The sequence below is a fragment of the Cryptomeria japonica genome, chromosome 1 (genome assembly GCF_030272615.1).
Source record: "Cryptomeria japonica chromosome 1, Sugi_1.0, whole genome shotgun sequence".
NCBI classification, from domain to species: Eukaryota; Viridiplantae; Streptophyta; class Pinopsida; order Cupressales; family Cupressaceae; genus Cryptomeria; species Cryptomeria japonica.
The window spans coordinates 707,410,416-707,425,104 of NC_081405.1; the positions used below are offsets into that span (position 1 = coordinate 707,410,416).

The 14,689-nt window shown below is 33.6% G+C and overlaps 1 protein-coding gene across 7 annotated transcripts; it reads right to left on the reverse strand.

Annotated features, from left to right (window-relative positions):
• LOC131046083 (BTB/POZ domain-containing protein At1g55760) lies at positions 1-9,202 on the reverse strand. 7 transcript variants are annotated; one of them, XM_057979742.2, is made up of 5 exons: positions 9,111-9,202; positions 7,042-7,177; positions 5,285-5,430; positions 1,025-1,143; positions 1-798 (listed from the first exon to the last, which is right to left on the reverse strand). In XM_057979742.2, exons 2-5 carry the CDS (start codon positions 7,158-7,160, stop codon positions 196-198), a joined length of 987 nt encoding a protein of 328 aa, XP_057835725.2. In that variant the 5' UTR covers positions 7,161-7,177; positions 9,111-9,202; the 3' UTR covers positions 1-195. The 7 variants fall into 7 exon arrangements, with proteins under 7 accessions (XP_057835725.2, XP_057835724.2, XP_057835723.2 ...); XM_057979741.2 differs by having other exon boundaries at positions 5,279-5,430; positions 9,111-9,194; XM_057979740.2 differs by having other exon boundaries at positions 5,279-5,430; positions 7,042-7,225; positions 9,111-9,126.
• Between the last annotated feature and the right edge of the window lie 5,487 nt (positions 9,203-14,689).

The window sequence follows — 14,689 nt, forward strand, 5'->3', positions numbered from 1 at the left end:
TGGAATTTGTAAGCAGATACAATCAGATTTAATTAGGTTGCATTGAGTAGAGAGCTTTCGTATTTACATTGATATCTGTGTTCATGAGCTTTCATAGAGATCAAATATAAGAATTGAACTTCTTGATGACTAATATAATACAAAGACAATTTCATCTCTGTATAAATTACCACTGTGATAATAATAGTTGCATCATCAAACTTTCCAAGCACTCAGTAACTCCTGAAAAATTTCACTAACAAGACCCCTATCTGCATATTGTAGAAACAAGAGCAATTCTTCACGAATATCCAATATTTTACCAAATTCTACAAGATACTTCAGGCAACTCCTCTTAAGTTTAGGCAGATGATACAAGGAAGCATTTTGTAGCCTTTCAAGTACATTTCTACAATTAATGTCATCCACAAGGCTTTCTTCACAAGCATCCTTTAGATCACCCATATCATATTTATCTGCTGCTCGAAGCAAAGCCAACCTGTGTTCTTGAAACTCATCAGGTCCAAGGCATCCATAAATATAGCTCAAAACAGCCTTGCATACATCAATGGACATGTCTTCAATATCAATTATTGAAGATTCCTTCTCCTTCAAGTCATGAGCAAACATGCTTTCAAAAACAGGTGATCTAGCAGCAAGGATAGCACGATGAGCTCCAACACTTCCATCAAAAGCATTTATGGTAACGTCTGCATGCAATCCATCACTTAACATGCGACCTAAAGACTTCAATGCACTTTGTTCTGATCGGCCACAGATTATTTCTTCACTAGACCAAATTGAACGAGGCTCGCCACCCTGCATATAAAAATCTAACAGTTCAACATTATGCAAAGACGAGAACATAGTCTGAAAACCAGGAAAATACAAATGACGAGAAAAACTCAAATGAAGGGATGCTTATGTGTGATAAGTGGCATCTCTCTCTGGAAATATTTCTACATGCAAGTATATTTTATTTTTCTTATTGTTGAAAAAATAAAATGTAGAAGATGAGGAAGCAAATGATACGTTGAGCTCTTACATTTGGACATGCAACTTTCAAATCCACGAATTCCACATCAATAACAAATTTTCCATTGAATGACAATTCAACTGGCCAAACAAAATCCTCGCCAATCTTGAGTATCTTGTCCGTGATTTCTATCCCAAAGACAAAAGAAAAGGGCACAATTTATAAGAGAACCAACACCAGATTGGTAAAGAAATTATAATTGAACCAAATAATGACATCAAATAATGATCAGTAATGATAAAGATGAACCAAATAAGCTATGCAGCAATTTTGTTCAAGTTGCTCTCTATATTCCATTAGTTTAGCTATCTAAGATTTAAAGAAACATTCAAATAAATAATAAGAAGATAGCCTATCGCACTCTATGGAGATTTAATTTCCTTTTTCAAGAAAAAGTATTCTCTAGCAATGTTTCCTTTCATTTACCTGAAATAGGTCAAAATTGTTCAGACACTTCCAGTGTCATCAGGTTTTGAATGACATTTAAGAAGTAAACATGAACCAAAAAAAATCAACAGTGTTAAACATATTTATATAAGTTTATAACCTTTGCATTTCATAATGGTACATGTATCTCTGTATAGGGCCCAAAGTAGTGTCCATCTTCACTACACGCATGGATCCTGATTATGGCTCTTATTGTTCAGTGCCAAGACATTGAGTAATTATTGTTTCATTCTAGCACATCTCCAAAAGCTGTTATTATTATTGTCATGATACTGATATCATGTGATAACAGTTTTGAACAATCATAAGGATTAAGAATGATGCAACCACCATGATGTGTGGGAATGATTACAATGTATGCTTGTAAAACTTTGGTGTAGGAGATGAAAGATTGTCATCATAGCAGTGAGCAAATCACAATTGCATTAAGCTGTATAACTTGGTATGGTTTATCCTGTCTTAGTTGGTCCTCATGAATTTCTTAGGGACACATATGACCAAAGGACTAAAATGGGATGGGCCAGAAATAGCCTTAAAAAAACAACAATAATGAGAAACATGGGTTCGTTTCAACTTTTCTTTGTTCATGTAATATTACGTATGCATTAGACACAACTTGTCCCCAACCATATTAAATGGCGAGTCACAGAAAACACAAGCCAAATGTTTGCCATAAAAGAATCACTTTTCTTGGATAATCTACAAACCACATTGAAATGATTGTGATGGGAAAAATCTCACCACAATATAATGACTCAAACAGTTACTCGTTCCCACAAAAGTTCTCATGAATCATGATGATTCATTTTCTTTGATCACGGCAAAACCAGTATTAATTAATAATTATCTATCCTAGTCGTCTCTTAGAACCTTTCATTGTACGCAACTATCAAAAAGTGCATTGTAGACCAGTTTATTATTACAACATCTAGTAGAAAACAATATACCCCTTCAACAAGAAGTCATTGTATACTTATAGCCACCTGAATTTATTTTGTCCCACCTATTCCCTATTCATATATTCATCACCTGTAATAAGCACAGAGCCTAAGGACTACATTAAATGTAAAGGGGCTGTGTCATGTGACTCCTGCCTTGTTTCTGTAAAGCACCCATACTTGAATGCACACTTTCATTCAGCCCACGAAGTATAAATTTTTTTGAAAGGCTTCAAGAAAATAAGCAATTCCACAAGGTTCTTGCACAACCATATTTGCAATGTAACCAGTAGGTCATTCCATTAATGACAATGATAAATACACCAAAGAGACAATTGTAATTGCCTTCAAGTGCTATAGGTAAATTTTCATTAGTGCAGTAAAGACCTAGATGACAAAAAACATTTAAAAATTGCCCAAGAGAATTGTCCAGTAAAAGATAGCAGCACTGCAACTCGCTAAAATGAGTAGAACTAGAGGATAAGTGATTGAAGACAAGCAACTATTGTGATGCAAATTAGAGACAAAAGCAGGCAAAGAATTTTTGTATCATACTATATGATAATCTGTAGAAATTTATCTTTAATGAAGATATTAGGAAGAAAGAATCAAATTGGCTAGTTGAAACATGATCTACAGAAGACAAAAGTAACTCAAAGCATAACGAAAAATGAAAGCAATCCAAAAGTCAAAGATGGGACAAATTGATTATCAAATATTATGTAAGAAACTAGAAACTGCAAGGAACAACTGAAAAACCAACAGCTACAACCATCTCTACAACAGGTAAATGTTGCTTTAATGGGCACAGATTAACAAGAAATCTGATTGTTTAGAAAAGCGCCAGGAAAACAAGAATTGGTGAAACCAAAGCAAGATAGTAAAATACAATAATGTGAAGCTCAACATAGAAAATACTGGAATTACCAAAGAAAAGAAGGCTACACATTGCAATTGAGTTTGCATAATATAATAATAGATAGAATTGACAAATATAAATCAAGGTTAATAACTATAAGATTTGCGCATGAGCAAGGTATTCAATTTGCAGGATGCCTTGTGTCTGCCGCTATGACAAAAATAATAAATAAATGGTAACAAAAGAAGTTTGGCTTAGATGAATCATGAAATATCAGTCAAACAGATTTGATAAGTGTTCTATTGAATGATATCCTAGAAGAAGTGTATGTCCAGCAAGTTAGCAACCCATATATGCTCTTCAACACACTCATAGAGCCTGGTATACCAAAAAAGATCAATATCTTGGAGCTGGTGTTTTCAAAAGAATTCCATCTGTTCCAAATTGTACTCAATCTTAAGGCGTGAGTAACATGGTGATTCTGGCTATAGAGATATTGATGATCGCATAACTGCAGAAATGAACAAGCATTGTTGAAGACTTGAACCGTCAACTTGAACGAGGCCCCTCTGGAATGACCACTCTGGGCTACTCTGTTATTATCTAAAAGCAGAAATATGAGAAATGGGCACTTTATCCTTATGTCTTAACCTATGTATGCACAGAATTTACGTGAAGACATTTAATATGACTGACTTGTAACAAGCCATACCTCTCGTTCACAGGCATAAAGTTACCAATTCATGTATACCTGAGTCCAGTTGACACAACAATGTATAGACAGCCGCTTAAGAGCCTAAAATATCATACTACTGCTAGACCATAATCCAAGTTGTTAGTCCTGTATCCAAAATTGTGACATCCCTTTAATTTATCCATGAGAAGGCACGTAAAAAAAATTCTAACTCGAAAAAAATCAGACAAAATTTCAAAGGGGTAATAGAAGCAACCAACCATTGCACTGTTGTCCATATAAGCACGGTGTTTGCCACTTCTCCATAACACTCTACCAATCCCATAATGATTGCTTCCATCTTACCTCACATAAAATCATTTCTAGTCTCAGATTTGCGAAGTTCAATCTTATTTTTGTGACCAGATGTTTGTAAATGCAATATTGATATTGATTTGAAGAAATGCATCTTATATTGGTCTAGAGAACAAATGATTTACATCAGGAAGTTATGAAATGCAGACTATATTGCAAAATAAATAAAAAGTAAATATCAAAACCATGCTATATAGCATCAACCAATGCAAACTATTTTTTGTTCTGTCCAGCTTTAGCAAATTAAAATATAGTTACCCACTAATTGGTTTGTTTTTGCTGCTCTGTTTTCCTGCTGCTATTGTTTCTCTTCTGTTTATATTTGTATTCTTTTGCTGCTTCTCTCAATAAAAAAAAAATAGTTACCCGTTAACATTCAGCATTAAAAAAATTATATGCTCTCTAGCTATCCAGCCTCTTAAAATTAACGTTATTGATTCTTGTTAAGACCTTGAAACTGTAAGGGCCATGTCCTCTATTGGTTTCACAGTATCTGCACTGTATTTGAAACCTTTTCATTGTAAGAGATAGCATAAAAAGCCTATGGTACTCCTTTTGAAGCATTTTCATTTTTATGTACGGACTGCAAAATAACCATAGTTTTAGTAATAGCAATATGATCCAATAAATGCAAACACAGAAATTCTCACAATTTCCTCAAGTCCCTTAAAACAAAATTCAGTAGAACGAATATGTTCAATTAAAAATTTAATGCAACTTCAGAGCTAACTGACTGGGTCAATTGCTTAATTGGGAAGGGACAGGAGAGCACTAAAGTCTTTAAGTTTTGAATCTTGACTCATTAGAGAAGGCAAACTACTAGCCAAGTTGGACATCTTTAACTCCTCTGTTAGAAATAGATACCGGTGGAAAAAACAACTAGAGCTGCTAAGAACATTCAGTTGGCCAAAAACACTAAGATTTAAATAACAATATGTGAGCAAACCAGAAAATGCCTTTTTAAGATTTACTCATACCTGGACATGTTAAAGTCCGACGACTTCCGCCCAAGCTCATAATTTGAATTGTGAATGATGCCATTGGAGGCTGCTCCTTTGACAATCTTGAAGGTTCTGGGAAAAGCCGTATATAGAGAAATTTATTCTTTTCCACTGAAATGTGCCTACAAGATAGAAATCAAAATTGTTGCCAATCAGGTCTCTGTCTAACACAACACTATTCATAATTAAAAATACCAATGTTGCCAGGACTTATAGGTGGAAAGCAGAATGAATGCTTGTTAATAGGCACAAAACACCAAACATCCACAAACCATCTTAATGGCATTCAATCATCCCCCCATTCCTTATTGTGGCTGCCAGAGATTGAACTGGCATCAAACTCCAAGGGGCAATAATTATATCGAAGAAATCAAAATTATGAAATCACAGAAAAGCAAAAATAAAAGGGCCTTCCTCTCATTTCTAATGCTTACAGGCTGGTTACTGATTCTTTGTTTGGTGGCAAGCAATGGAAAGCACTAACAGACAAGCATTTTCCTCTTTGGAATACATAGTGCATCTAATAAAATGACTGCAAATACACATGCTCTACCCAGATAAAAGCATGGAGATAATTCTGCACTTTAAGGTTAATGCGTATATAAACTAGATCTTCCATAACTACTAATTCAAAAAATACTGAAAAGCGCTATCATTGATTTTTTAAACAACAACATGTGAAGAAAAACTTTTCATATTTGGAGGTGGAAATTTTGTCCATCAAATATTATCAGTTTGAAGTGAAGGTTGTCACTCAAATTTGATCAGCAGATACAATCACCTAAAAGGACCATTAATCATTAAGACTTTCAATTATATGTACTTTGTAAAGTCTAAGTCCACATTCCCTTAAAGCAAAATCCTTTGCACCAGAAAATAAACCTATTCTAGATGCTCAATCAAGTCAGAATCAATCAGAATTTGGTTGGAGGATATCTCATGAATCACTTTATTAACACATGGTTTGACAGCTATAGTTAAAGGATTGGGCTTTTCTTTTCTATCCTGTTATGAGTTAAAAGAACAAAAGACCAGGATTAATGATGCCCTTGGTTTTCTTTTAGCTAAAGTTAAACTTATTTTGGTCACTATCAGATAGAAGTATATTTGTGAAATAAAAGTAGTCATAGACAAATTATGAACGCAGTGATGCATGTCAAACATATGCGGATAACCCTCGTCACATTGACATCAGAACATAAACAATTATTAAAAACCAAAGCGATTGTAAAAACAGTGAAGCAAGCATTATAAGCCTCAAATGAATGTCCAAAACTATACAAGTACAAATCAGTGAAGAGGATGTTTATTTATAATTAAGATATAATGGGCTAAAAAGTAAATCTTCAGAAGCATCCAAACCTTTCAAAACCAGCATTTCTTAATAAAACATACAAGATCAGACCCAGATTCTTCAAGATCATGACTCCAAAAATTGGTGACACGGAAGCAAAACAAAAATCCAAACACCCATGTGAAGCACATGTTAGTTCAATTCTCCATTACTGATCAACAATTTACTTGCTTTTCAATAAGTAAAGCAAATACTTCACAAGAAAGAGTCCCCAATGGTGTCTTGCGAAGACCCTCACAAAACCAATTTCATTTTCCCCAACTTTGCAGTTTCCCACATCATTTGGATACATTCTGTTGTAGATATAAACATGTATGTGAATGTGTGTACAACATATACTTGATGAAATTAGATTGGAAAACAAATCAAAGATGCTTACCAATTCCATAATCCAATCTTGAATGGATCAGACTTCCGATACGTAAAAGAGGCCAAATTCTCTATCCTCCACTGGGCGAGCCTAGCCGTGGTGTCAATCCTGAAACCAGGATCACCCATCCTTGAAAAAGCCAGTGCTGCACCAACTTCGGCAACACAGTCAAAGAAATTTTCCAACAAAATACCTGACTTCCCCAGTGTGACAGAAATAAGATAGACAACAAAAAATCAATTAACAAATCCAACCATAAATGCATATCCCCAATGTGGCAGATATGCATAAACAATCAAATACCCAAATACAAAAACAAAATCAAGTTCCCAGTGATGTAGATCGGGGTTTACTCAAAAAATCACATATATCAAACTTAAAGGATATTAATTGGATCAACATTGGTTAGATTTGGAATGTTCGAAGAGTAAGAATTGGAATGTCAAATAACAAAAGAAAGGAAGGATTGCAAGGCTAAATTAGAATCTTGGGGGCTTTTCTTGCAAGGATACCAGGCCTTCCCTTGCACCCCACATTAGCAGAATCATGGTATTCTCCACACGCAAACAGAAACAGAAATAACAAAAGAAAACACTTTACTTTATCACTTCCAATCTTGTCTTAAATTTTAATAAATGCATTAATTCTCCCACTGTTGTGTGACTGTGTCTTTATTTTTTTCAGTGTTTTATGATTGTGAGATACTTGTTTGGCTTATACTACACTTCATCATATTTCTTTCAACGAACAAAAGAACTGGCAGTTGCGTCTGCTAGAGAAGTAGTAAACGCCATCAACATCCTCTATTGTTCGTTGGCTGTTCTTGCAACTGAAGGCCTATGGAAAGTGATAAAAGCATTAAAAACCCATGTGGCCAAACTTTGCAGAATATTTTTGTTGTTAAATATCATGAAGGTTTTCTGGTAGAAAGGAATCCTTTGCACTCAGTTTTGCATGGCTAAATGGCCTAAGGGATTTGGTTCGCCTTCCTATAAAAATATAATTAAAAACGATTGCTGCCCATCAAATTTGCAATGGAATGATCTCAGTTAAAGATGTCAGGCAGAATCAATTTTACCTGACAAAACTGACCGCATTTGAAGACTTGGAAAAGGTTTTCGCATTCATCTTGCTAACATTTGCAAGTCTAAAATCTCTGCTGGGGCCCTTTCAAGGAAAACTGCTTGAAAAAAGTATTCAATAAAAAAGACTGTAGGCCACGGCAGCTAACCAGTAAAATTAGAGAAAGGCTGGTTTTGAATGACCCGTCTTACCAAATTTGGCTGACAAAAAGTCATCTAGCCAAATGCAGAGAAGATAATTATTTTCACAAGGAAAACTCAACCCATATAGGCCAATCCTAGAAGAGGTAATACTTAGTGGAGGAAAATCTCAACCCATCTAGCCTAATACAGAAGAGGTAATGGTAAGGGGAAGAAAAGTCAGCCTGTCTGGCCGAATGCGAAGGAGGTAGTACTGTAGAAGAAGAATCTCGCCCATATACTCAAATTTGGCCAAGGTTAAATTATATGGCAAAAGAAAAGCCCATCCCATCTAGCCCAATGTGAAGGAGCTAATGCCCATTAGAAGGCCATCAACACATTCAATAAGATGACAAAGAATGTATCAGTAATTGAACAACCCATTTGAGCATCCTGCTTTATGGTTTTCATATCCATGAGTTCAAGCGGAGGCCTACTTTTCAGTAGATTAATCTGCCTGGGGAGCACTTTAGCAAAACTAGGGTCAATAAACCATCTGGTCAATAGATTACAATAAACTATAGGTTAAAACTATCAGTCATTTCGGGTTGGATTTTATTTTATGCAGGACTGGCAAGGAGACTTTTTGGAAAACTGCTTGAAAAAATAAAAACAAAAGTAGATGACAGAAAATGCACATAAATTCAAGATACCCATTTATTAAACTTTGGGACTAGTGAAAATTCATGTATCTGGGCTTCAAAAACCGATGCCCAAATTTTGTGGGGTCTGGGGTTTTGGGACGTTTGCCCATGCTGAGCCCTAGAGCTAATATATCAGGAGAGTCCATTGGGAATTCGCTATTAATTTGCTTACCTGCAGGATGGCGAGAGACCACAAATATCTTTCTTTTCAAAGAATTAGTTGGATAGTTACAAATTACTGTGACAGTATTGAGGTGAGACTGCGTATTAAATCGTATTCTTCAAGCTGATCGGCCTAAATATAAGGCCATTTAAATTAGGAAATGATTTAGGCCCTGTTCATGAATGGTAAGTTTATTATTATTTTTTTCAAAGGGGAGTAATTTTTTAATTAAATTGATAATTTTATAGTTAAATTAAAAATAATTAATAAAAAATTAAAAAATTATAGAGAGATGATATTTGGTAGTAATTTTTTTTTAAAAATGAGTGGGGATTGGAGACATTCTTTTAAAATCTAAAATTTACAAATAAGGGTTTATACTTGCATAAGATTATAATTGATTATGTCATGTATTTTTTTTTTTTAAAGAGAATCTTTAACAAGCTTCTATCTTAAAATTAATGAGCACAATTAATACTTTAAATAAATAATCTAATTATTTTCATCAAAAGATATAGATCTTTAAAAAAGATTAAATCATGAAGATTCTTAATTTGAACAAAAAGATGTTATACATTTAATCACTTATAGAATCATACTTTTCAAGATTGAGGATGAGAAGAATGTAATACAATATAACATTAAGACTCTTGTCCTGTAAGTGTAAATAAGTGAGAATTCTTCATACAAAGGTTTAACTTTCAATTAAATCCAATATAGTAAGACCCAATGTCTTATTCATATTTCCAAGCACAAGTAACATGGTCTCTATAATAATTGTAGAGAGAGAGAGAGTATTATTTAAGCATTTTACTTCCAACCACAAACTAGACAGTAATCAATTCATCTTTTTATTAGAAGTGACCCAACCTTTAAATGAGGGTGGTAGATAATGACATTTTGCAATAATATCATAATCAAATTTGAGAATCAAGTGTATTTATAATCACTATCACATGCGATTATTCATACAAACTCTAAATGCCCTCTAGCTATTGACGACTTCCCTCTTCAGAGTAGGGTGTATCAATAATGCATACAACTATAACACCACTTTGGCTAAAGTGTTCAATAATAATCACATTTTGATTATAGAAAATATGAGTCACCTAAGAAGGGATTTTTTTAGTGGCAATTCTCCACTAATTGGCAAATAGTTCATATCGAACATGTTGAAATTGGTGATTTTTTTCCTCACAACGAGGTGGCCAAATCACCAAAATTTTATTAATTATCGATCTAATGCATGTGAATTTGCCATCAATTTATTTAATCACTCATACCTAATTAATATTTTCACCAATTGCACCTAGGTGGTTCCAATGTTGTATAATATTTTTGCTTAAAATATTGGATGCATGTATTAATTCACCCACATATTAGTTAATACCATTAAAATATTTTCATGTATGAGGACCCATTTCACCAAAAACATTAATTGTTCAATACGTTGGAGGACACAATTTGCCAATGTCATTATAATTTAATTGTGTAGGAGGGCCCATTTTGCCAATCCAGATATAAGTCCATGCTAATCATAGGACCATAATTGCCTTGAAAATTAAAATGTATGTGTTTTGTTGAGCTTTGATTTGCCCAACGTTTACATGTATCAATTTATTATCATCACCAAAATTTTAATGTAGCATTTAAAAATCTCACAAAATTCGTCAAATTTTAATATACCATTTAAAAATCTCACAAAATTTGTCAAATTTTAATATACCATTTTTTTTACAGATTTTGTTCAATCCTAAGCTCTCAATTAAGATCATAGGCATTTTTTGTATAAGGCAATCAGTGAAAACCTAAAGGTAAGTAACAATGTATTTTATAGTGTTATAAGATTATTTATCTCTTTGCCATTTTTAGTTCATTGTTATAGATTACTTAGTAGCGAGACATCTAAGACATAATGAATCAGAGATCTATATTCTATGATTCCTTTTTAAATAAAAAATTATTTTTTTGCAACTTTTATTTCATGAAAGATGTTGAGCATGAACTAGACTCCTAAAAGTGGTGAAGGGAGGTCATCAAAACAAAAAAAAAGGTCATACTTTGGCAATATTGACAATCCATCAAAAGGAGCTACAAAATCAAAAGTTGCACCAAATATTAATGAATGACATACCTCACATGGGAAGATTGAAATGAGTTAATTGACTCATATGCTAATGTAACAAATTATGTTCTAAGGAATACCCAGGGTAGCCAAAATGAGTTAATTGACTTGGATGACAATGTCGCAAATGATCTTGTTGTAAGTACATGAAAGGGTAAAAAATAAAAAATAAATAAAAAAATAGGGCATGAGTGGGATATGAGAAGGAATTTTTAGATTGGTTTGATCTCAAAGTACTCATTCATTGAATCTACATAAAATGCAAATTAAAATGAACCTCCAGCAAAATGTAAGTGTAATATTTGTAGTTGGAAACATAATTGGGATAAGAAGTTACATCTAAAACTAGACACTATAGAAAAGCGCATCGATAAATTTTATGGAGAACATTATAGACAAAAATGAACAATTGGTGATTAGATGGAAAACAAAGGAAGAATGTTTTCATGTTAAGTATGCCATCGAATATTAGGAATATATGCAAATAAAAGGTCAAGCTTGTTGAATGAGAGGTTCAATTGAAGCTCAATCTGGAAAGATCATGATAAAAACAAACAAGACCAAAACTATTAGGTTGAGTGATATTTTTCATATTTTGATTGGAGGGTGTCTTATAATAGACTACCCTAAATATAATAGTTTATTATCCTTTATATGGGTGTTCCTAATTTGCTCTAACACATTGGTCAATAAACATGGATGGGAATGGGAAAGTTGTCTTGTTGGTGTGGAAAAATAAGATGTACAAAAAAAAAAAGAGTAAACATTTATTGCAGTTTCTTTAGATGAAGTTACAACATAACATCGGTAGATAATACTTCTTGGGTATGTATGCATGTGTATACAGTACATAAATATGTTTGCCAACCTCATCTACTATGTGTTATTAAAATTAAGGAGAATGTCACATCATAAAATTTATTTGGACTAGTTAAGAAATCTTTGAATGAAATTAGCAATATGGATAACTTCATAATTGCCAAAAAGTTGGTGTGTGTAGGGGTTGACGAAGCTCCAATGACTCAAGGTCATAGGAACAATATTTGCATAAACTACTTCTTCACCATACATGATTTCCATTCACTGCATGACCCCATAATGAATTTAACATTTAAAATTATGAGCAAGTTCAATTTAATAACGAAAGTTGAAAGTCTAGTTTGCGACTTCTAAACATACTTCTTGAAGTCCTAAATAGTTTGCATAATTTTAATTTTTTGTTGATGGAATAACCACAAGAAATGAGCTTCTTAAGGATGATGATACCAAATGGATCTCCTTGCATGGACCAATGCAACGATTTTTTCCAAAATATCAATCCTTGATTGGACTAATGTACGAACATCACAACTCAATAAATAAAGCTCCCAAAAATTTTGTAATGGAGGAGAGGAAAACTATATTCCTTTGAGAGTCAATTTCCGAACATACATTCCTATATCTCCAACTAGTCAAACTTGTGAAGATATCTAATTACAGGCAAGGAAAATAAAGTTTATGAGTACATAAATGGGAAGTGTAGATGACAAGAAGTTTTTAGTCCAAATTTGAATGTCTTGAACAAGAACGTCAACGTGGCAAGCAAACATCTATGTGATGAGTTGTAGTCTCGTATAAACTAAAATTAGACAATACTAAAAAAATTATAAAAACCCAACTCTATACTTTGACTAATCTATAAAATCCAAAAGTTAGAAAACATAATAGCAAATACTAGATAACAAATATAAATGAAAATAAAATAAATATACACATAAGCAAACCTTCGTGTATTTGAATGCTTCCAATAAAATTCCACACACAGAAGATGAAAAATGTTTGGAGTTGTTTGGAGACTTGCCTTAGTCAAGTCCCTGTTTTAGTGTTACCACCTCCACAACAACTAGATAGATGGATAGATAGATCAAAGGAAAATAGATAAATGATTTGATAGACAAAGGATATGATAAATTCCAAGATGCTCAAAGACACGAGAGAGATATTACCAAAAAGGCTTGAGAAAGGCAAGAGAGTTCCATAGATTGTTGTAGCATTGTAAGAAGTTGTGCAAGCTATATGTGCGTGAGAGAGAGAGAGAGTGTGTGTTGTGTAAGCCAAAAGAATGCTAGAGTACTAGAAAGAGCCAAGAGAGATTGCATGTAGTGAAAGAGTGAATTTAAATGTGTGAATAGGAGGGAAAGAAGAGGCTATCGAGCTATTTCAAAAGATTTTGAGCCATTTCCATTGACCTGGCCAGGTGACGAGTCGAAAAATGCTCAAAATTGGCATTTGAACGTTAAGATGGCATGGGACACAAGCATGACACATGGATGCCACGATGCACTAGTGTCTAGACAAATCACACTAAAAAATGATGGGTGGCAAGAGAAAAATATGGTAAATGCAAAAGTGATGCAAGAAGGTAGCTATTGAGAAGGTTTCTAGAGCATCCTAAGATTAAAAAGGTTGATGCAAGCGTTGAAATGAGCCTAATTAGATGCTAGGGAAATGAACACTAAAGTGGCTACAAAATTGTAGGTGAAATTGCAAAGGGGTATGCTATTTTTGACTCTACATTTTGTCCCCACTTTAGTAGGCTTATGAATCAACATGAATATGCATGCTAAAGGAAATCCACTTAGAATAAATAACATCATGATGAGAAAAGGATATCGTAGAGGAAGCAAACAAATCTTCAAGACAAGGTTGCATGCCTCCAAGTTGAAGACCTACAAAATAAATGCATTAGACAGGAAAATATGTGCAATACAACAAAGTTAGAACATAGACAACACAAAGCCATAGGGTTAGAACACGATAAATTTGTGGATATAGACAAGAGCATGGATAACACGTATAAAAGGGAAAATAATTAAAATAAAAATAAACTACAACTTTTGAGTCAACAAAGTGAAAGAGACCTTGATGTAAAAGATTGTCTTAGTACTATGCATGTTGTCCCCAAAATACAAGAAAAACCACATAGAGGAATTCTAAAAAGAAGAGACGAATGTAATAATTGATTGCTTCAAGGAAGAATGCAACCAAAAGACAGAGAAACAACCAATATCAAAGAAACTACATGACTTTGGCACTAGATTTATCTATCGCTAGGAGTCATGGAGATGATAATGATTAAAAAACATATCACAGTCTAACAAGTTGTGTAATGCTAGGTGATAATGATTAAAAAGATAGATCACAGACTAGAAATTTATGCTATGATAGGTGATCACAAATTAGTAGCACCGACCTTGCTATGAAGGAAATCCACTACTGAATAAGACACTCAATAGAACCAAATTTTCTATGGAAGAGGGCCACTACTAATAGAGATAAATAGACACTAGTTAGGACCAACCGTGATTTCATGGAGGAAAGCCACTACAGACATAAGGTAGGACCAACCTTGATGCTATAGTGTAAAGTAGGTACAGACGAGATCAATTTTGATAATATCCACAATAAGAAAAAATAGACACTC

Excerpts from the sequence above, each read along its gene's own strand:
- LOC131046083 (XM_057979736.2), bottom strand. The coding sequence starts at position 8,156 with ATGCGAAAACCTTTTCCAAGTCTTCAAATGCGGTCAGTTTTGTCAG. Across the intron at positions 5,431-7,041 it reads AAGATTGGATTATGGAATTG|GCACATTTCAGTGGAAAAGA; the intron begins GTAAGCATCTTT and ends TCTATCTTGTAG. Across the intron at positions 799-1,024 it reads TGAAAGTTGCATGTCCAAAT|GGTGGCGAGCCTCGTTCAAT; the intron begins GTAAGAGCTCAA and ends TTTTATATGCAG.